Below are 23,456 nucleotides of genomic sequence, written 5' to 3' on the forward strand. Positions count from 1 at the left end.
ATGGCATTGCCCCTGAATACTGTCCCAGGTCATGCTTCATGACTGCAGCAGAATACCTTAAAAAGTAACACACAGGTTGCATAAAGAAAATCATTACCTCAGTTTCAAGAGGTGCCATTGTAAAAAAAGAAAAAAAAAACTCCACATGGCTGTTCTGACACAGTGAATTAAGACATAACTTTCAGATATAAAGGACCTACATTTACAGTACAATATTGAAATTTTAAATTGGGATGGCAAGTCCTGAAAGTTGAGTCACGTTAATGGTAAGTGAAAGGATGCTGCATGATATCTACATTCACAGTTTTTTTAAAAATGTACAGTACAAACTATAAAAAAAAAAATCGTTTTACAGAACAGTTCCTATACAAGACATGGGAAAGATCATGTCTTGCTCCAGAAATCCTTCCTCTTCTGAGCTCGTTCCAGTATCTGAGATGCAAGCGAGCTAGATGCAGCCGAGCGAGCAGAAATCTGAGACAACCTGTCATCTGTGGGGAAAGCAACAAGGGGAAAAGTCAACAGGAAGATTAAATGTACGTTTTAAAACACAGTTGACATTCATGGCAAACTTTGAAAGTGCAAATATTTTTATGCCCCCTTTCACAACAGATGCTAAAACAGTACCACCATACAGTTCAATTCTCTTACTAGATAGCTGACGTGCTCGAGAGGAATCTCACTAGAAAGCCACCAGGACACTAGGTAAGCTTAAAAGAGCTACATGCCCAACTCCTGACAAACTCCAGAATGAGATCTCTACTGTCAATGCTCCAAGTCATCTTCCCATTTACTGTTCTGTGTCAGAAGACTTTAGAAATCATTCCTCTGGCACTGAAGTCTGTACAGACTAGACTCTGACTATCACATATTCATGAAAGCAACCCACTGCTTCAGGCAAAGCGGACAGCCTTAGAATAATACATGACTAAAGTATCAGAACCTACATTGCTGAAGGAGCCCTTCTGAGCCAAAGCCAGTTAGTGTGCCAAAAGCTGTTAAAAAAAATGGGTTTGCTGAAGAAAACAGGAAGTTTAACACAAAGACAACAAGAAGTATGCTTTTAAAAGTGTACTTTTGAAAGGCCTTCCTTCTGAATACAGGGTCTGCTTCACACCCAGCAGAACTATTAAAATTAAGCAGCCTGGATGCTGCTTCTCCAATAACGTACTTTATACTTCTTTGACATCGTCATTAGTATGTTACTACAGCTCTGTCAAGACGCTCTCTGTGAAAAATGACTTTAATTACATGCATTCTCCTGCAATGGATCGAGAATAACTGTATCACCACTTCCCAGCCCCTGACACAAATAAAAAAAACAACAAAAAAATGCACAGTTCAATTCTAATGGGACCTGTACTTTGTCAGTGTTCAACTAACTTTTCAGCAGCATTTCTAAATTCTTGAAACACAGTGGTCCAAACAGCCCGTGACACGCTCAAGGACTATGCATAACTATACTCCCATGTATGAGAAAACTGGTAACTGCACTTCTGCAAACAGACATGTCATTGGAATAACGCTCAGGTTTGTATGTACATGAACAAATACGGTCACACGAAGTATCTGCGAGATTGCACATGTTTCTGAAAGCTCATAGATAATCACTCAGCTCATAAGGAAAAAAAGCAAAAGAAACAGCAGTTCCAGCACTTAATCTATGTGGAGAATGTTTGTGGGAAGCTGCAGAGTACTATAGGATTTTGCATATTTTATGTAGATACACAGATGCTTGGCTGAGCCATCTGCACAACCCACACATTTTCCAGCCAACTGCAATGAGTAAAACAGAGAATCGGCCTGAACTTTGGTTAAAACCAAGGGGCAAACAAGCATAAGTGGTACAGAAAAAAGCTTTTGGTTTCTCTGTGGTATATTTATAAATACACTGCAATCAGATCTAAGATTGCTCTGCCTATATTCTAATCCAAACCAAACACGAGTGAGTGCAACTAGCACAGCACCACGCCAACCTCAACCTCATGCACCACGCTAAGGAACAACACACAGCAGCCCAAGTTAATGAAGCTGCAGTGCCTTCGGTTGACTCACAATAGTGAAAGAGTTTGTGTCTGTCCACAAAAGGGCCAGGATGCAGTGGTGGGCTGTGCATTGGCTGCTTTCCCAGATTAACTTTAGAGTAAACAGAAGAAACGGCCAAAACAGCAATCAGAGTAACAGAGTGCCTTAAGCACCCCTAGTACACTGAGCAGGGGAACAAGTGTTGGAAGTTAGCAGACTCATCGTATCCTGCGTATCTGGTGGTGAAGTCTCACAAGCAAAACTTTTATCTTAAGATTTTTGGTACTTTTAAAGTTGTATCCAAAGGTACTGCAGCTGCAACCTGGACCGTGATCAATCTGCAGTTTGCTTCTGTTGCTATCAACACAAAGGCTTAAAAAAATGTGTGGGAAGGAAATGATTTTAGGTATGGAACTGAGCAAGCTGTATTAACCATATTGAACCACAGTGGTCTATTTAATTTTCATCCGCTCTTAATGGCTTATTCATATCAGAATATACCTCCAGATTCATACTTCATTGCTAGGATAGAAGTTTTCAAATTATTTTGATGAAACACTGTGGTAGTTATCCATGTAAACACATAATCCCGTATTACTTGCTGCATTCAGAAACAGTTCACATTGATGAAAAAGTTAAAATTAATCTAGGTAATACACACATGATACACAACAATACTTTGGGATGAGAAATACCTTCTTCATTATAGTTTCTTTCCTGAAGGGGTAACTGGAAAGGCCTCACTTTTGGATTACCAAGATTCCCTAAGACAAAAAGTAATATGTGATTTTTAAAATCATGTCAAAATAAGAGAAGGAATAATTCTTCATTTCAGAACATTTAAAAATGTTACAACATTGTTTCCAAAGAATGACTCTTACAAATAGCAAACATACCAAAAACTCCACAAGACTCCTTTACTCTAAGCTGAGGTAAAATAAACTTACTCCACTGTATTCCTATCAAGGTACCTGTCTCTGGCAGATGATAAAAGTCACTTACTGAACTGCACTCAAGGTACAGAGCTAGAACAAGGCACCAATTTTAACCTCTTTTCAAGGAAATCCTCTGGATTTCACCATCCCACTTAATCTGACAACTACATCTTCCACCCTAGAATGGAAATACTATTTTAGTTTAGCTTATCTTCACCATAAAAGGACCAAGAACTGTGGGGCCTTAAGCAGCTACAGAAAGTCTTTCTGGAATGGAGGCTTAAGTACATCAATTTTATTTTGCCTAAATGGTGAAAGATTCTTTTCTTTATCAAATTTATGCACCCAGTACCCCTAGACATTGTTAAAAATCTTTGAAATGCTCCAGCACAAATTCCTCTTCAAGCAAGAAATGGCTGTTCTTAATATCCAATAAATATTTTATAGATGGCTTTTTTTGTTTCCATATCCTGCAGAAATATTTAGGGAGCTTATCTCTCAGAAATCCACAGCTCATCCAAAATAATACTACAGTATAAAGGTCCCCAGTCACATGTTGCTGTGGGAAACTGCAGCTGGAAAAGTGTCACAACATCCAGTTGTCATCTAAAGATAATTACAACTGTTCACGCTAAACTAAATTATTCTCATCATGAGTAAGTACTTGTTGAAATTAATAAGGCAAAATTAAATAACAGACCACCAGAATACAATATTAGTGGAATCTGAAACTAAGGTGAAGAGTAGTGCACATTTCCTCAGCAATACTAAACTTAGAGAAGCTTTTGTTTACAAACACCACATTCTTTGCATAGTCTGTAAGGCAGGAAGCTCAGCACTCTCTTGACCCGAACACTGCATGGTAGCCATTGCTAACTTGCAGCACTCCGAGCACAGCCAGTTAATACACAAACCTCACCATTATGCTGGAATTCTGGATCCTTGAGAGTCCCTTGAATACGAATAGAAGGATTCCAGCAAGGCACAGAACTGCTTTTGGCTGACCTCAGCACAGGAGGTGTAGAGGAATGCTCCCGATGGGCTGAAGCAAGAGGAACTTGCTCATCAGTAACGCTGTTTGGAAGCCACTGATCCTGCCTGAGTGGCAGGGGATCCAAAGTTCCCAGCCCAGCAGGTGGAGAAGTGAGAAGGGAAACAGCTTGCACTTCTGCATGAGGCTAAAATACAACATAGAGAAAGAAATAGAACAAAACAAAATAAAACCCCAAAATCTCATCTACAGCTTTCCAGTACAGATCCTCACATAAGCAGCAAATGTTGGCTTTACACTGTTACACTTCTCATAAGTGTACTCGAAGAGTATTTCCAGCTTGTGAGACAGATTAAAAGAAAATCTATTCCTAATACCAAGTGTTTAACATAGTCTGAAAATAACCCCTTCACATAAAACCAAAAGCTTCTTTTCTTTACAGCAAAAAAAATGTGTTCGTAGATTTTACATCAACATAACTGTGAGGGTGGTGAGGCACCAGAGAAGCTGTACATGTCCCCACCCTGGAAGCGTTCAAGGCCAGGTTAGATGGGGCTTTGGGTAACCTGGTCGAATGGATGGTGTCCCTGCCCATGGCAAGGGGTTGGAGCCACATGGTCTTGAAGGCTCCTTCCAACCCAAACCATTCTGATTCTGTGATCAACTGCTCATGCAATTTTGTCTGCTTCTGTTACAGAACTTACTACATACCATGTATGCAGTGACATGCTAGCTGCCTTTGTACAACACAGACTAAGCAGACCTGGGCAAAAGCCCCACAATTGTGAGAGGAAAACAGTTAACTCCTCCATGTTTCTGTTTTTCTGTTATTAACTATGCAAGCTGCAAAGTAAAGAAACCACAAAAGTAAAGGCAGGCAAGAATGAAACTACTATGGCACATTCACTGACAACTTTTTTTTTAGTTTTAAAACAGATTCTGTGCATTTAGCAGAAAAAGACAAAATGGAGCTCATCCAATCTCACTCCTGTATTCTCAACTCCTTTGCTTGATACCTCCAAAAAAATAATTTATTCAGACACTGGCCTTTTTTAGTGACAGATACTGGGAATTTTAGAATAATAAATGACAACTCAAGAAAAAGGTTTATTAAATACATTATTCACAATTACTTAAAAAGCACATTCCTAAAATGTACAATGTTAAGACTCTTTTCTGGCTCACCTGGAAGGACCTTCTTTTCAAAGCTTCTTTTGCACCTTGCTTAGCTGAAGAAAGGTTTGTTCCTAAACCTCGTGTTCTCTGCTGTGACGATGAAGACCTCGATTTAGGAGGAGACACTAGAACCGCACCTCCTGTTGTAGTGGAGAAGATGAAAAAACACATTATTACTTTAAATAAGCTAATAAATTAATTCATACATGTCTTTTTTTTTTCATTAGTTCTTGAAATACTGCTTTGCATTTAAAGGTCTTTTTACCAACAGCTGGGGTTGTTAGATCATGATGAGTCCTCCGAGCTCCACCAAGAGCTCTCAGCTTTGGAGTAGGAAGCCTGCCGCCTGTCCTCGAAGATACAGAAGAAGAATCTGACACAGCTGCAGAGGAATTCAATACTAAGGCATTCTCACTGGGGAAAAAAAAAAAAAAAAAAAAAGAGAGAGAGAAACAACTAAAGGATTAGCTAAGGACTTGGAAGTCTTGCACTCAAGCATTTTGCTTCAAATTCATCCCTACAGTGAAGCCTAAGGCAAGACAGTTAGGGCCATGAAACACCAACAGCATGTAACTAAAACATCTGCTTGCAATGGGGAGTCCTGGATTCCAGCCCTTGAGCCTTAGCTTCTGGTTTGGGATTCTTTTAATGTAACTTTAATACAAAAACAGTCTCAAGCTGCAAATTCAGGCTTCCTCTGTCCCAACAAACCTGGAATGTACGCTGCAAAGTAGCAGAGGCTCAAGAGAAGGGCTGGAAAGAGTACTCAGACAGAAAAACTTTTAACCTGGTTGCCACCTTAGAGGCAGGAATGAGTTTTGACTCTTTTCAGTCAGTGTGGTGGAACTGAAACCAAGTATCCCACATTTATGTAACCAGTCAAGCCCCCAGGTTATTAAACAAATCAGCACTACCACTTCTGTCTTCTTCCTCCAGATGCCTTTCAGAAGGTGGTTGCGGTGTGCCCACACTGTGCAAGGAGCCTGATCCTCTCAGTGCACGCCAGACAGGCTCCAAGGACAGGCGGGCAAAGAACCCCTCATTTCTAGCTCTCAAACAGGCTCAGACAACAGGCAAGTTTTAAACTGCTCTGCGTGGCCAAGTCCAGCACAGACCTCAGCCTGCATACAACCACACTGTGGGATGACAGAAAATCTTCAGCGTTAATCAGAGACATCTCTGTGAACTAGATAATCTCTAGAATGACATAAAAACTTAAGAAGGTTTTCAGGATGATGGTATTGAAAGCCTGTGTTTAATTTCTATTTCAGTCTAGCAACTCAATCTTTCTCTGCCTGGGTTTTACAGAGAAAACCAAAGGAGACAATTGCAATTCCTTGTGTTCGATTCATGTTGCAACATCAAAGACAAAACCCAATGAAGAATACAAAACGCTTAGATGGTATGGTAACAAGGGCCAAAGTCATTCACATTTAAATATCAACCAAAATATTATCCTACCAACAAAAATATGCAAAACTTGCACAGTAAAAAGCCAGAGGCTTCTGTAACTAGATATAATTTGGAAATGTCAACTACAACGCTATGCAGTGTATTATGCACATATGGAATTGATCTCTCACTGCTTTTAAACAACACTCACCTTTCTCCCACCTGTGCTCAGTAACATAATTACTGGATGCTAGAGATCTTTTTCTCCCCATTCCTCTAACTTCGTCCATGAGGGTTTTTTTTTTAGGAAAACAGATGCTTAAGTACAAGATTAGCATGTATCCTTACCTTCTGGTCCTATCAAACCTACACTGTCCATTTGAAGCAAACCGTGAGCTTTAATTTTCACTGCATTGGGCTGCTGTGTAATGAACAGTCTGTTCTCAGAGGTCCACACCGCAAATTTTAAAGTTTTGGAAAAAAATGTTAGAATTGTTCATGCTTCTACAAACTTCTCTCTTGCAAGTTAGAAATCTAGTATTATTAATGACAGACCCATTTCCAACAACCAGCTCAATATCTTCAACTTTCTCATTCCTTACCACACTGTTAAAAACAAAAGTAGTGTTTAAAATCTGATTTAAAAACAAAAATTAGTTACCATACGAATTTCTCAGATGTTTAAGGAAAAGATTTTATATATATATATATATACACACCCCAAAAAAAAAATGTTCAGTTTTACCCTTCAATTTTCTTATCTTCATTGGCATCCTTATTGTTTTCTTCTAACTGCTGAGCCACAGCTGCAGCCTGTTCATATTGTTTTAACTCCTCTTCTGCTGATTGCTGATTCTCCCTTTCTTCAGTACCTTCTTGTTCACCCCAAACTAAACGTCTTTTGACTGGAACAGTTACAGCATCTGATATGTCTTTCTTTTCAGTGCTCTCCTGGTGTGGCTGTTCTCTAGAGTCAGGTTGCTGCAGCATTTTGGGGCTTGGTGCAGTCTCTTTTTCAGAAACTCTAGGTAACAAAGAAAGCAGTGTTGCATAGCACTGATTTGCAGAATATTTCATCTGGTTCAGTCCTTTGCCAAGACTACAGATCAGATGTTAAAAAGTGGCAGAGCTGACATAATGAATGGTTAAATTTCCAATGAAATTTTAACTGATGTTAAGCACAACCCATTTTCATACTAGACTCTATGAAAACTTTTTCAGAATTACCATTTCCAAAACATAATGTAAAATTAAGGCTCTATTTCCAACTTAAACAACAAGCTATATTTATCTGAAGTGCTCAAAAAATACTTAATTCCATGCATAGGGACTGTCTGATTGCACAAGTTTTAAAGTCAAGCAGTTTAAAAGATTCCTCTTTAGGCACAACTTTTGAAAGCTCTCAACTCCTCACAGAAATCAGTGCAAATTAACCCAGCACACAGAAACGAGATCAGTAAGAGGGTCTGTATTTCTCAGAAAAAAAAAAAAAAAACAAAACAACAAAACAGTATATCAAAACATCTACACCACACTTACTATCACACATTATAGTGTAATAAATACTCCTTTACATGTTACCCCCCAGCCTTTATTAGAGCACATCATAGAAGTGGGTAGGTCTCTTCCACACACAGAAGACAAGTAGTGCATATACAACAGTCTAAGTGGATTACAAACTGAGGCATCCAAGGCACTGTTATTAAATACCAGATGTCAGAGAAGACACAAATCACTTCCATTCCCTCCTTGCTTCAACAATAGCTGTCTGCACGTTTTAATAAAACACCACTTCCAAATTTTTCTAGCAAGAGAGTTAGTATCTTCTAATTCTGATAGCCTTCAAAGAAAGGAGAAAATGGATGTATACCACTCCAGTTCCTAACTCTTTACCTCATTGTCTAGAACTCAACCACAAGATTAATTAATTAAGCCTGATAAGAACACTGATAACATCTCAGTAGGCAAAATATAATTCATATCATTTTAGTGGAAAGAATAGTACTTCAGTATGACTAAGTGCAAAATTCCTCTAGACTTGATGAGACTAAGGATGCCACACTATGCATTTGTGGAGAACTACAAATAATTTCCTCTCCTTTGAGAAGACTGGACCGCACCTCATTTTCAATTTGAGCACATATCAGCTGATGTATCTGTGAAGAAGTAAATGCCGTCATCTGTTCTAGAGAATTTATATATCATAGAGTCATGGAAGAGCCCTTGTCGGAAAGGTCTTCGAAAGACTACCTGGTCCAACGTTTCTTGGGGACAGAGAGCCTAGATGAGATTAGCACCCTGTCCAACTGTATCCTCAATAGAGTCAAATGTCCAAGATCTGAAGATATGCTTGGTCTGTATTCAGCATGTGGCTCTGTTTCAAAGCTACAAAGTAATAGGCAGGAATGACCACCTTACCCAGCAAGATCCAGTGCTCTGATGTTGTTGCTGATGCCTTCTTCTGAACTGGAATTTGAAGACACATCCCAAAGACTGTTATTATCAGACAGGATCTGATTGAGATGATATCGGGAGAAGTGTGTTCCCTCTACTCGTTCTCTGTAAGCCTTTGCTCTTTCTCGAAGTTCTCTCACCTGCACATCAAGGTTTCATAAGTTGCATGTCTGTTTAAATTTCACTAACAGGCTATAATATTACAACGTATTTGCATTAGCTAATGGCAGCTAAAGGAGAAAAGCAAGTTACTGATAATACAGGGCTACCACAGCACAAACATTGCATGCCGCAGTAAATGCAACAAAAGGAAAGCAAAAATAACAAAAGTGTATATTTAGTAAGCATGTTTGAGCTATGAAGCCAAAGCAAAATTGTCAATTACTCATTCAATAAGCACAAAAATTTATGCAGCAACTATGAATAAGTTTAGTGCTGGATACTAGTTTTTCTATCAGTGCTCAGACACAGTGCTCCAAACATTGAAACAGGAACTTAGATGCAACCAACCTCCATATACCACATGGAATTTAGGGTGTTTTGAGATGCCTAAGGAGAGGAATACAGAATTATTTTTAATATTCTTACTTTTCTCTCAATACTCTATTGTTACTATCACCCTTGTTACTTTACTTCAGTCTAAGTAAGAAAAGAAATACTAAAAACCTGTCAATGTAGCTCTATGCTGCCTCCCTGAGATTCAATAAAAAGCTGTAGAAGAAATGCATCAGCACTGGTATTTCACCAGTTTCTGACAGCCCTGAAGGAGGCAATTTAGATTTCTAAGCCTTAACACTCAAAAATACATTCACCACACAAAGCAATTTATGATTACTTCAAGACAACAGATCTGTGTGCCTGTATAATACTGAGTTTGTATGCTGTGAACACTGCAACTATCTGGCTACGTTTATCTTATCTCAGTGAGCATCTGATGATTACATGACACCTCTTGGTGGTATTCTATGTATGACATATTATCAAAATCATTCCTTCTAGGCTATCAGTAATTGTAATAATGAGATGTCAGATTTAGTCTTAAAAAAAAAAAAACACGTGAGAAGCTCTCTCTTTAGACATTATACTGCTGAACTTACACTCTATTTTTTATGGTTAGAACTGTTTCAACACTCACACTGTCTTGTGTCCTTCAGCCAAACACAAAGTGCAGGAAGAAAAAGCAACAACAAAACTTCTGTGCTTAATTGATCAAAAATAACTGTGAAGTTGTTGTGTGAATTCTGTCTCACTAAAAAAATGGTTCACAGACAATAAGTATTTGGTCAAATATCAGGAAATACTGGCACCTCCTCTAGCACATTTTCATGGCTTTTCTTAGTTATTCTTGTTTCGTGCTAGACTTTGCATCGTTCTTCCTGCAAGGAACAGAGTTAAGTGGGCGAAATTCCACTAAACCCACTAAAAGTAACTGGATGCAGCAGATGCAAATCCACATAGCCTACACCAACTAACGTTCCACAATTTGGCCCACTAAACTTCCAAAGAATAACCCATGAAAAAATACATACTTGTCATTCTGAGAGAAAAGTTTAAAGTTTGTGGTGCAAGTCATCTACTGGACTATTCACTCTAAGCAGAAGAATGAAAAATTAATTATGATAGCCTCAACAGAAGGACTATAAATCCAGAGCAAAAGGACGCTGCAGGGGGAGGAAGAATACTATGTCTCCAGTGAATTGTGAAGAAGTACAAAGGACAATGGTCTCCTCCAGTGACTCAGCAGGCAGCCTTCTCTCAGCAGGACACAAGCCCTAAGGAGTCCTACTGTGATTATTAATTGCCCACATTCATTTTTCAGAAGCATAATTCAGAAAGACTTCTTCATTCGACTTGCTGAAAAGCAACCCTTAATAACACACTGTAGAGTAGCAGGCTAGGTAGGAGTAATCACTAGGGCTAAGGTCACACCAGGATTCCATTACAGTCTCTGCCCGTTTGGGCTCAGAACTTCAGAACATCTGCTTTGGACTCACAAGTGTGGTCCCAACTAGGGGAGAAATCAGTCAGGCTTATCATCTAATCACTTAGGCAAATGCTGTTCTTCAGGTACTTCCAGCAGGGGTAAGTCTCAACAATACGTTAGGGGCAGAGCTTAGATTTGGCTTTGAAGAACATTTCTCTTCATGTCAGTATGGCAACAGGTAGGGAATCATGTGGGAACCAAAAGGACTGTTGAGCAGCCTATACTGTCAATGGTCAAAATACCTTTGTTGGTTTACAATAAAACCAATGCACTTGACACTTCTCCCAAGTTCTGCACACTTTCATTAAATCTACTCCTAACACATTTGTCAAATGGCTAGATTCTTTCTTATGTCTCAACCCCGAATTAAATATTTTATTCAGTCCTACTATTTTAGCCATGCTGGATCCTATCCTGCAGTTCTTAGAACAAAAATATTGATGAATGTTAAAAAAAAAAATCTATAAAAATAAAAAAGAAGCCTAGCTAAGGATCAGGTCTATCAGGATTCTTATTCTTATATTAACAGATGTTATAAGAATTAACCTAGGTTTTCTTTCAACCTGTCTTAGAGATCAGAAAATTCTAAGCCTTAATACTTCTTTGTTTTCACTACATCCACAAAAACCTTCTTTATGACGAGTTATAACTCTAAATTATGTATATGGAAATACTAACAATGGCAAATAAAGTCTCTATATAGCAAAAATTCCACACAGGATCACATGTGCACAAGGTAAATAGCATTCTTTATGTACTAGCAAAACTAGTTTGAGAAGCTGTACTGGGTTTGGCTGGGCTAGAGTTAGTTTTTTTCAGAGTAGCAGGTATGGGGCTGTGTTCTGGATTTGTGCAGAAAACAGTGCTGGTAAGACAGGGACATTTTCAAAATTGCTGAGCAATGCTTACACAGCACCAAGGTCTCTTCCGCTCCTCACACCACCCCACCAGCAAGCAGGCTGAGGGTGCACAAGCAGCTGAGAGGGGACACAGCTGGGACAGCTGACCCCAACTGACCAAGGAGATGTCATAGACCATATGACGTCATGTGCAGCCTATAAACCTGGGGGAAGGAGGAGGAAGGGGGGGACATTAAGAACGATGGTGTTTGTCTTCCCAAGTAACTGTTATGCACAACAAAGCCGCGCTCCCCTACAGATGGGTGAACATCTGCCTGCCTGACGATGGGAAGGAGCAAATTAATTCTTTATTCTGCTGTCCTTGCATGTGCAGCTTTTGCTTTGCCTGTTTTAACTGTCCTCATCCCAGCCCCCAAGTTTTCTCACTTTTACCCTTTTGATTCCCCCCCATCCAACTGGGGAGGAGTGTGTGAGCTGCTGTGTGGGACACAGGTGCCTACAGGGGTTAAACCGTGGCATATGCTCACAGGCATATGATTTAAGACAGAGGTAAGAAATTCAGGTAATTCCAATTCTAAAAGTCTCTTCTATATGAACACACACTAGGATCTAATGCAGGTATGCATAAATAAAAATGTGTGTGTAATCTAAGCACATTTGTCATCAATAAAACATTATTATGTAGTCTTCAAATTAATTTGGCTCCTCCAGCTACCCAGCACAACTCCTTCATTTAGAAGGCCCTAAAAATCCCAATAGTTCTTTCCTGAATTCTTCATTCCCAAGTGACTTATTTCTGGTTTCCTCTGCAATACCCTGTCAGCAAGAAAATCACCACGGAAAAGTCAGACACATCCAAAATACATATCTACAGTGGGTAAATTTTTTGGTTTCTCACACATTCTAATTAAATGCTGCATATATTTACCTCCTGCATCTCCCAAACATGCCCCAGAAAGGATCTTGCTTGGTAAAGCAGAACACCCATCCTTCACCTGCAGTCTCCTCATTCTTTCCTTTGACTCTGCTGCAGTGTCTCCCAGCTGGCTGTGCCACAAACACAATCTACTCCAAAGCAATGCATCCCTTCCATTCACCTGCCTGCCAGTCACTTGCTCTTGAAGCTGAACACTGATCCTGACTGCTCTGAATGCTCCTGACACAACAACCAGTCTCCAGACAAAAGCCTCACATGCCAGAGAAATGAGATAATACTCTACAGAAACATTCTGTATACTGCTTACAGTCAGGCTGCATGCAATAGTTTAGGTTATTATACAGCCTTAGTGATGGTAAGACTAAGTCTAATATATATATACATATATATATATCAATACATATAAAAATATTGCTTGGTTTTAGTCCTCCAACATCCTCATGAGACTCTCCTCACAGAATGGATTATCGCACACATGCACACACAAAATATGATTACGAATTATCTCAAATCACAATATACTTTAAACTTTGAAACCCAGTTCCCCATTCAGTACTCCCTACTTATTTAGCATATGTTTCTTTTTGCCTAAAAAGAGAAAATTACTTGCTAGTCCCTGTTCATTGAGAAAACATAAAACTGAATGCTACCACACTGCTCCTGCAATTCCCAGAAAATGTTATTTCCAAAATCTCAAAGCCCAATACCCTAGAGCCATCCACTCCAGTTCCATCTTCCACATCAACTTCATCCCAACTGATGAGGAAATCTACATTTTCAAGTCTGTGCCACACATTTAGCATCACGCAGTGTCTCATGAAGGTTCCCTCTATCAGCTGGGAGAAGCCTAAAGTCAATTCAGTGAAATCAGGCAGTTGCAGAACTAGCTAGCTCTAGCAGTTTCTAAGCACACCGCTAATGGGTTTGATTTATTTAACTAATTCAGGAAAACATAACCAATAATACTGCTACGAAATCCTGTGGTCCTAAAGCTGTTTAGCATTTTCAGAGTTTTGCCAAATGAGTTCCTAATCAGAATAATACTGACTACAGTTACAAAATAAACTAAACAAAAATTCTTAGACTGGCTGAAACTTGGAAGGGAAACTCTTAATTTTGTGCTATGAATTCAGGTGACTACTTTGAACGGATTCAGCATGGTGAGTTAATCAACTGATCTTGACTATTAAGCTGACCTAAGCTGATACATATATTGGCCTTTTCCTTTTATTCCCTTGGAATCCCCTACTATCCAATTATGCATTTTAAAAACTTATGCTTGTTAAAACTGGGCTGAACATCAACACTGAGATTACCTACTCCAACAGACCCTGTTCTGGATTACTCTTCTTGTAAGGGAAACAAAACTCCCCCATCACTTCAGATGTCACAATATGTTCTTCAAGTCACATCACCTCTTATTTTTTTCTTGCTGTATATTATATTGTCTCATCAGAATCTAATAATCTTTGTACACTCACCTTTTGGAGCTTGAGTCATTAGCATTACAACCACAAAACTCTGATTGATAAACACAATTAAGTTTTTTGTATCTAAACATCAAAATACAAAGCATACTCAAGCTTCAGATTTTTTAAGAATACTCACCTCACTGTGAATTTTACTCCTAATACGAGACCAAGCTCCATCTTTGTAGAAATACTGGGCTGGAGACAAAAATTTTGACCTATATTCAGTGTTCATCCTCCTAAGAAATCAAGAATGAGGAGAGGAAAAAAAGACAGAGTAAAGCTTGATATCCAGAACACTTGTTAAAAGCACTTTTAAAATTGTATCTACTCTTATAAGTATACTTGCTCTTAAATGCCAGGGCTGAGATGTGAAAAACAGATGCTTTGAAACACAGCTCACCCCTACCAACACAACTAGGAAAGCTGTGAAGAAGCTCATTCACAGTTGGTGGTTCTTCAAGTAGTTACTCCTGTTGGGTTTTTATCTCATAACCCTTTGGCCAGAAGCTTTTGCCCTTGACAGCCAAATCAGCAGAACACAGCACAAACACAAGCCTCGACTACTTCCATGCAAGGTGCAGCGTTTCCTTTAAGTTACTGATGAAGGTGCTTTCAAAAAAAAAGAAAATGCCTGGTTTGGCACTGATGTGTCTGTGACATTTCCTTCTATGAACTCCACTCTAAAGACACTCTGCATATGGGTGGGGTGAACTGCTGGGGCTAGAAACATCTGACTACCAGAACAATGGTCAGTATAATTCATCTAACCACGTCCTACCAGCTTTGATCTTCCAAAGGCCTCAGGACTTGAAAAGATGAATTCATTTTCCTTTCTGCCACACACATAGATACAGAAGAATTAACACCATCTAACCTATAGCAGGCAACATGCAATATTTCAAGTCTTTAAGCATGGAACTGTGGATTTATCAGCTTAAATCTACAAAGGTTTTTGTTTTTAGTCTTCCTTGAGAACTTTAGTAACTGTATTTTAATACATTCAGCATATTGCACATTTTGACAGCTCTTTGCCCAGTGACTACTCTGAAAACTTTTGTGCTACCATACTGAAGGCATAACAGGCAGAAATCTGGCCTTAAATGAAAAAAGTCATAGCAAATGATCAAGAATTTTACACACTATTCACTGCAAAATTGACCACCATCTAGTACATCAAAGAGACATGAAAACCAAAGAGTTAAAGGTTTCAACTACACTGTATCCACTCACTTTTTCATAAAGCAATTTTATTTCATAGAATTTTGGGTGATCTACCTCCCAGTATCCAACAGCATTCAGACCTAGGTAAGTCTCCTTGCCCATCTTTAAACTAATTCCTTCACACTGCCAGAAAGTCATGTGACTTCAAGCAATCACTGGGACGCACATTAGGCACAAAGACAGCAGAAATAGATTAATTTATGCATTCTAAAACCTAAATCCATTATGGGTTTTTATTTCTCTTGGCATATCTGAGATGTGTAGCAAATGCAAACACAACTGCATTTCCTATAGCGTAGGTAGGTGGCAGAAGAAAAAGGTACTTTGACAGCACTCAACAACCTACAATTTCAGTTTATTTCCATGCTGGTCAGATCATCCTACATGGGACAGGTTTCTTTACTTCCCTTTATCTCCTGTTTTCCTTTTGTTACTCTGGGACAGAAGGTGGCACAGACTACAAAAAGCAGACATCGAGTACAACTATCACAATTTTAAGGCATGGAGCAAGCACAGGAGAGTCGTTTGAAAGAGACTAAAACTTCCAAAGCAATTGCTGTAAGTTTCATAGCAGCACTGCACCAATTTAATTTCATTCATGTTAAATTTATTAATAGTGTTATTATTTCATCAGAAATTTCAACTCAGTTGAGTGTGGTTAGAAAGCTTCCACTTCTGCTACTCGAGAAGAGGATAAAAATTAAGACCAGGTTTGGATGTACCCACAGGAGGCTCAATCCCAGCTCTGCACGGGGGCATTCACCCCTGCAACTGTTAGCACAGTGTGGTTGAAGGTCCATCACCCACCACTCTGAACTCTGGGCTGCTGTACACCTATTCACTAGGCTACATTTTCCTATTTTATACATACCCACGACTTGTATGTAAAGAGAGAGGCTTTGGACTGATATGTTGCTTATTTTTTTGTTTAGGATGTTTCTGTTCTGATTTCCCTTGTTTTGCTGCATCTTCTGCTGGCTTTTGAAATGGTTCTTTCCTCTTACTCTAAGGCAAAGATAATTTTAAAAATACCTCATTAGCTATCAATCTGAAAAAAAAACATATTGCTTTTGAAATCAAGCTTTTGCAAAAAGTTAATTTTATTTTAGTGCTAGCTGTTTTGCATATTTAATACAAACAAGAATATTACATTCCTTTGTTAATACAAAAATCAACTAGCAAAATGTCAAAGCTAAGATTTTGAGTGCAACATTCAGTTAGTCAGATGATCCATTTCGTACACTTTACAAAATTAATTTAACATGAAACACAGAAATAAAATACAATACCTGCACACTCTAACCTGAGTTGTATAAGACTTAACATGTATACTTCTGGAATTTATAAAATATTTTTTAAACAAAAACTCTTTAGATTTATAGTCAAACCAAAATGCACATTTTTAATTTGCTGCCATTCTGGTTTATAAAGGGTCAGATTGACTTGTTCTGTTTTCACATCAAAGAATTTTTTTTCCTGCTTGTTTTATTCTCTTGGAAATCTCATGCACAATTTCTGATTCTGCTAGAGATCTTCACAGGTATCAAATTCAAGAAGGAAAAAAAAAAAAGACAGAAAAGGAAAAAGAAAAGCCCACCAAATTCCCCCAGGAGCTGTTTTGAAGTATTTATCAAAGAATAGATATTGGTACAAGCAAAAGGTGGTTTGGACACCTTTTAGACACCAAAATTCCGTTCTCGTGCCTTCTCTTCCTTCACTTTATTAGCTCTCTTGGGAAAACACAACCTGAATTTCCAATATTAAAAACAAATAAATGCTTCCTGAAAGCCTCATGCCTATCAAGCTTCCTTCACATCTGCCAAGAGTAAAAAGGGGATATAAAATTCCTCATTCCCAGATGAGATTGAAAGCATCAGGTAGGTCTGAAGTTTAAACAATAAAGCCTCCAAGCCAACAATCATCTTTAAGAAACTCAAAAGCACCAATGGCTTAAACTGAGGCACAGGCACTCTATGCTAAGTAGGTGTTTTGCTCAGTAATGGGCCTAGTGAACATGTCATCCACCTATGGCTGTTTTACCATGGAACAGAGATGAATGGGTACTGAATAGACTCAGATGTGGTCCTTCTGCCAGAAGGATTGCTACAAAAATTCACATTCATATGTCACTCACCTTGCAAAACAGGTTAGCTGTCACACAGTCTAAATTGCTCTCACCCATGATTAGAAGGTCTCAGTCAAAACAATTCTATTTCATTACATGTATCTGGTAAAACGGCTGAAGCCATGTTTGCTAAACAACCACAGCCATGTTTCCTCAAAGTCTGCTTAAGTTTGTCCAAGCCAACCCCAAGACAAGGAAACGCAAGGCCTCAGGCAGCCACATTACTTGCATAAAAAATATACTAATATTTTGAACTGAGAAACAGAGCCTACATAGTCTACATGATGTCCTGTTACAGCACTGTCCTAAATACAATTACTTACCTTTTAGCTTATCAAGGCAAAGGGAAATGAATTGTAACCCTTCCTCCATGTTTCTTCCTATTACAACTACTGGCTCAAAATCAGTTCCACTTGTGGCAACAAAGTGTTTCTTTAAATTCACACTGTTTGATATATGGGATCCAAAAAGTTCCAGACCTCCCAGCCCTCCTGCATACCAAGAGACTATGCTGGTATCAATGAGAACATAAATCAGGGATTTAGATTTCAGAAACTACCTTAATGACTAAAACCAAGGTTTCGATTTTAAAAAAAAAAAAAAAAAAAAAGAACCCATCTGAAAACATATAAATTAAGGTGACAGGAAAAAAAACACTTAATGTCATTGTAAACTGAACAAATAGGTTACAGAAATAACAGAACCCACTACAGAACTCCCTAAGAGCAAAGAGAGCTGTACAGTGTTTTTTTTGTCTTTTAGAGCAAACCCACTACTGAGTCCAAGTGTCATTAGCAACAGCTCTTAAATGTAACTAAACAATTTCAAAATAAACCCACCCCTGCATTATAGAAAAGAACAATCAAAATTATAGAGGTATACTAATGTCTTTCCTCTAGGAAAATATTTAATTGTTCACAAACCATAAATTCTTTCTCTTCTGAATGACCATCCTCTTGAGGACCCTTAACAGGAAGAGGCTCTTTGGAATTCCTCTCATATGCAGTTTCAGAAGTAATTGCAGGAGATTTAAATGGAGGCATGGATTTACTTGTGTTGCAAATAACCTTGGAGGGAAATAAAAAAAAAAAAAATAAAAAAAAGAGTGTGATTTTCTTACCTTAAGGCTAAATTTTCAAAATCAGTTAACCATTCATGCAAACGCACTCACACATGAGCAGAGAACAGACACGTGTACAAATGTAGCTTGTGCAGACTAGCTTCAAGGACAAATTGAAGAGAAACAATCTAATAAAAATAAATTTAAAAGTGATCAAGTGGTCACCTGTGGTCAAACACTGTTCTTACCGAAGTTCACTAAGAGAGGCTCTGTTTATTTAGGATGACAGCTCACCTTCAGAGTTGTATGTAGGATCATACTTTTTAAAACTTCCCCATGAGTCCCCAGAACATGTGTTCAGTCCATCAGTAACAGAGAGCTGTTCAGCTTAGGTAATCTGAGCAATCCACTATTTTCCAATCAAGAATGTATTATAAATGAAGAATTTGCCTAATATGTGGTAAGGTATCACCTCCTCATGGGGTGCTGAATTAAAAGGTCATGCTGTAAGTCACAAGCACACATTTTCCCCAGCTTTGCTATGACAGATTAGGTCTGATTTATAACCTAAACTGAATAATTGTTAACTATATACTAAATATAACAGATAACATAAAAATGATAAAAATGAAGGATAATATTAAGTAGTTTCTTAGAGCTCCTAAAGTAAATTAATGCAAACAGAAGAAAGTGGCCGCCTTAGAAAGGATGGAATAGAACCAGTGAGAAGTGAGTAATTAGACTTGGCTACAACAAAAGAATCACAGGAAAACAAATCTAATTATACTGCACTTTTGTATATTGCAAGCAGGGGAAAAAAAAAATCATGTAACAATATTCAAAGTTTTTGTTCCCTTGCCAAAAGAGGAAGAAGGAAATCTTGGAAGGTAAGCAGCTTTGCTTACGCATAAAAACACCGATTTCCTTTTCGCATTCTTTACAGTTACCTGTTCAGCTGCAAGTATTGGGGACTTTTCATGAGGACTCTTCCAAACAAATTGGCTTTTATATTCAGAATTTCTGGGGAAAGTATTGACGTGTGAAATATTCAATCCTGCTTTCTTCTCAATGCCTCTGTGAAGCTGACAAAACAGAAAAAGAAAAAAAATACTGATTGCTCCCTTTCCTACAATGTTTTCCAAGCCTGACACCTTTCAATGCACAGTTTCAAACCAATGGTTTTAGTTTTGGTTCTATGAATTTAATGAATGTGAAGTACATTTTCTAATTATAGCCAACTGCCCCCAAAAGCCTATATATTATTGACTAAATCCTTGTTTAAACTAAATCAATAGTGATGGCTCATAAAGGGCAGATTTCTGTCGACCCAAGTGGAGCAAAAATCTGGTCTCAAAAGTACCGTTATCCCAACAGAGAAGCTACAACATAGAATATCAAAATGCAGAACTAAGGAGAGAATCAGACAACAAAGGCTGCTGTACATGTATGAAATTAAGTATCAGATTATTAATTTTTATACTGGTCAATTAAAAAAAAAAAAGAAAAGAAAAAAAGAGAAAACTCTCTTACCCCATTACCCGTTTTTTCCAGTTCCCTTTTTGGAGATGAAAATGCTTCATTTTGATTTGGTGGATCTGCAGACAGTGATCTCTTCATGTTGTTTTCTGCAAGAACATGAGATGTTTCACCTCTAGAATCTACAGAATGTGATGAAACTTTTGGAGGAAGCCTGGGACCTTCTGGCATTCCAATTTCTTCCTGATTCACATCATTGTTGTTGTGGTCTGGGTGCCCCTCTGCAGTTGTAAGAGCTTCGGTTTCAACTGGGTCATTCATATCACAATCTGCCGTCCATTCAAAGGACTTTGAAATTTGTGGACTGTGGTAAGGTACCCTTCTCTTGGAAATGAAGTTGGGTTCTCTTGTGATTCCTGAAAAAGACATATTAGGTTTAACATCAACATTCTGTTGAAGACATAATAGCATTCTATTACAAGAATAAACCGAAAGTTTACCATACAATTCATTACTAGGAAAAAAAAATTCCTTAGTATCTCTGAGCAATGATAGCCTATAAATTCAGGGCACGGCTGTGAAATTCTGTCTTCTCTCTATCTACAAATGCCTTTCCTTTCCATTGAAGGGAGATGGGAACATGGTGCTCCAGGACCATGCTGGATAAAACCCTATAAAACAAATATGGCCACAAGACAATTTTCTGCAAGTCGATTCTGGCAGGTGAACGACAACAACAGAATAAGCACAGACAGTGAAAAGAATGGGGTTAACACAGACATAGAACAACCAGCCTGCAGTGATAAAGTGCCACGAACACTTCTTATTACACAAGCACAATACACCCGGCTAAACGGTTCTCACCAACTGTGATAGGACAGGGACAGATCCCTATCCATGCAATACAACTGGGATTTAACACCATCTCACCTGGCTGGTGACCTTTTACAGTACGAACACAAAATCACTGCCAAAATTGTGAAAGGACTACGTTACCTTAACACCAGGTATCAAGTTATTTTAAAGAATTACTGGCCTTTACACACGCAGATGAAAACCAAATTACCCCACCATTTTAATAAGAGGATTGAATGAACACATTTAAAGTGTGAAATCATAATCCAACTGCAATGTGCTCAGCCGTAATGGAAGAAAAAAGAATGAGGGCCCCTAACTGGCTGAAAGAAACACTTTTCAGGAGAGAGAGAAACTCCTGTCTCGTGAAAAAACAATGCAGAGAAAACAACCTACGGTGGGAGGTATACAGACTGTCTGGATGTCCAACTACACATACAGGTGGTAGGGAATAATTCCAGTGGAAAAACACTGGAAAAGTAGCAGGAAGAAACTCAGAGCACCTGCAGCAGTTATTTTGTGGTGATGTTCTTAAAACTGCCAATTACATGTTTCAACAGGAAGAGCCATAAGTGAATTATTAATAACAATCTGCAAGTCCTATGAGGTGTCAAGAGTGGCATTTGAAATTGTAGGTTGTTAAATGGCCAGAAAAGAGGTGGCAGTGAAAATGAATGCAAAGATGTAGGAAAACTATACCAAGTATGCACAAAACCACCACTATAACATAAGCAGGAGGAGAAACTGTTGTATTGCTAACTTAAAACTCTATTGCAAGTCTTGTCAAATATGCAGTTTAGTTTGACTGGAAAAGAAGCCTAGATTTCAATTTTAAAAAGAAGGTGATGTGTTTGGATGCTTGGGTTTTCATAATCCATAGAAGTTACATTCTTCCATACTGGTACCCATACACAGGTCCATGTGCCAGCGAAAACAACATTAAAGAAATGTATCTTTCACAGTAAGAGAAGAAAGTGGTAATATATATAAAGCATCACCTTTATAAAGATTAAGCTATTTATTAAGACATCTGGCATCTCGATCAAAACCAAACCCTACTTCTAATGTTCAGTTCTTAATTACTAGGTTGTAATTTAGAACACTTACCATATTGTAGGAATGAATATACTGGATTCTAATTACACAGACTGCATAGGGTGCTTGCACTGAATTGCACAATTTTGTCCATCTGCCTTGTGCCACTACAATAATTTTTATTTTTTGCTGCTCCTTTTCAAAGGTCTGAAGTTGTCCTCACTCTCCAGCTCAGTCCTATTCCCCAGCTCCACACAGGCCTTTCAATCCAGATGCTTTCCTTTGTCTTCTACCTTCCAAACCTACATCTTCTCACCATGATAGTGTCTACAACCCATAACTCCTAGACTACAGCAACTCAAGCTTTTCTGTTTAATCTTTTTGTTGTTGTTGTTTGTTGTGGTGAGCAGAGCCCGCCCTAGGCAGGGATCATCGGGGTGCGGAAGATCTCGCGATGTAACGGAAAGCTCAGACTGCCCACGAGGGGCCTTGTGGGTGTGGCTTGTGCTATATAAGCAATTGCAGCAACGCAATAAACGCCATTTGCAGCATCCTTCACATTGAAGCCAGTGTCTGTGATGGCACCCAACGGTAGAGGTTGGGTGGCAGCTATCCCGGGGATCGGGTGTCGGTAACGGCAATTGTTTGCTGTCCCTCTTAGCCTCCATAATAATTTTACTTTGTATCAAACTTTGTCCCAAATTAGCCTCCTCTTAAACACAGAATTTTACTTACTGTTTCCACACACCACAGGTAACCCAATGCCTCCTTCTACACACCCAGTATGGGTTAACATTGCAGCTGCACTTCATGTTCGGGACTCAGCTTACGCTGCATGTCAGAAACCACCTATTTTTCAGGTCACATGTAAATAGCACTAACATTAAAAGAAAGTTTCAGTGTAGCACGAAAGAACGTATTCAAAAACATACTGTAGATGACAAGCAGGAATATACTTTTAACTGTATAAAGTGCACAAATGGCAAAGATTACCAGTTCAATGGGGCCAGCAAACCTCTCTAGGCCTCCTGCAGCCCTGGCTCATCCTCACCACGGCTAGCTTGGATAGCACCAGGGTTTGAAACCAAGGGGGCAAGCTTTCAGGGGCACTTACCAAACTGATCCGACCGAAGTCCTGCCCACAAGGATTTCTGCTGTCGGGACGGGCTACAGAACTGTGGAGTTTTCCACTGGAAGTTTCTCTTATATTCGCTCAGGCCCTGCAGCAGAGAGGGGTATCTGTTACACTACCGGTGCGTTCCCTGCTTCCCCGCTGCTGTTGGTAACGCATCTCCAAGAGGAGAAATGCCAACAAGGCCGGCATAGGGCTCAGCTAAGCTAGCAGGTTGCTCGGCATCTTCCAAACCCACTCCCATGGAACCGCAAAAACTACTGCCCTGCAGAAAAAGCGTGCAATAGCTTCATGCACCACAAAGCACGAAGAAAAAAAAAAAAAAA

The 23,456-nt window shown here is 38.9% G+C and overlaps 1 protein-coding gene across 1 annotated transcript; it reads right to left on the minus strand.

The window, feature by feature from the left end:
- Positions 1 to 384: 384 nt before the first annotated feature.
- MDM1 (Mdm1 nuclear protein homolog (mouse)) lies at positions 385 to 23,218 on the minus strand (the record flags this gene model as incomplete). Its single annotated transcript, XM_008950087.1, has 13 exons — positions 385 to 491; positions 2,721 to 2,789; positions 3,880 to 4,138; positions 5,137 to 5,267; positions 5,393 to 5,541; positions 7,265 to 7,543; positions 8,938 to 9,113; positions 9,484 to 9,522; positions 14,363 to 14,462; positions 16,319 to 16,452; positions 19,565 to 19,714; positions 20,163 to 20,524; positions 23,113 to 23,218. Coding segments are annotated over 13 exons (2,061 nt in total), but the record flags the coding sequence as incomplete, so codon positions are not given.
- Between the last annotated feature and the right edge of the window lie 238 nt (positions 23,219 to 23,456).

This window comes from Merops nubicus, unplaced genomic scaffold (assembly GCF_000691845.1).
Source record: "Merops nubicus isolate BGI_N331 unplaced genomic scaffold, ASM69184v1 scaffold25411, whole genome shotgun sequence".
Lineage (NCBI taxonomy): Eukaryota > Metazoa > Chordata > Aves > Coraciiformes > Meropidae > Merops > Merops nubicus.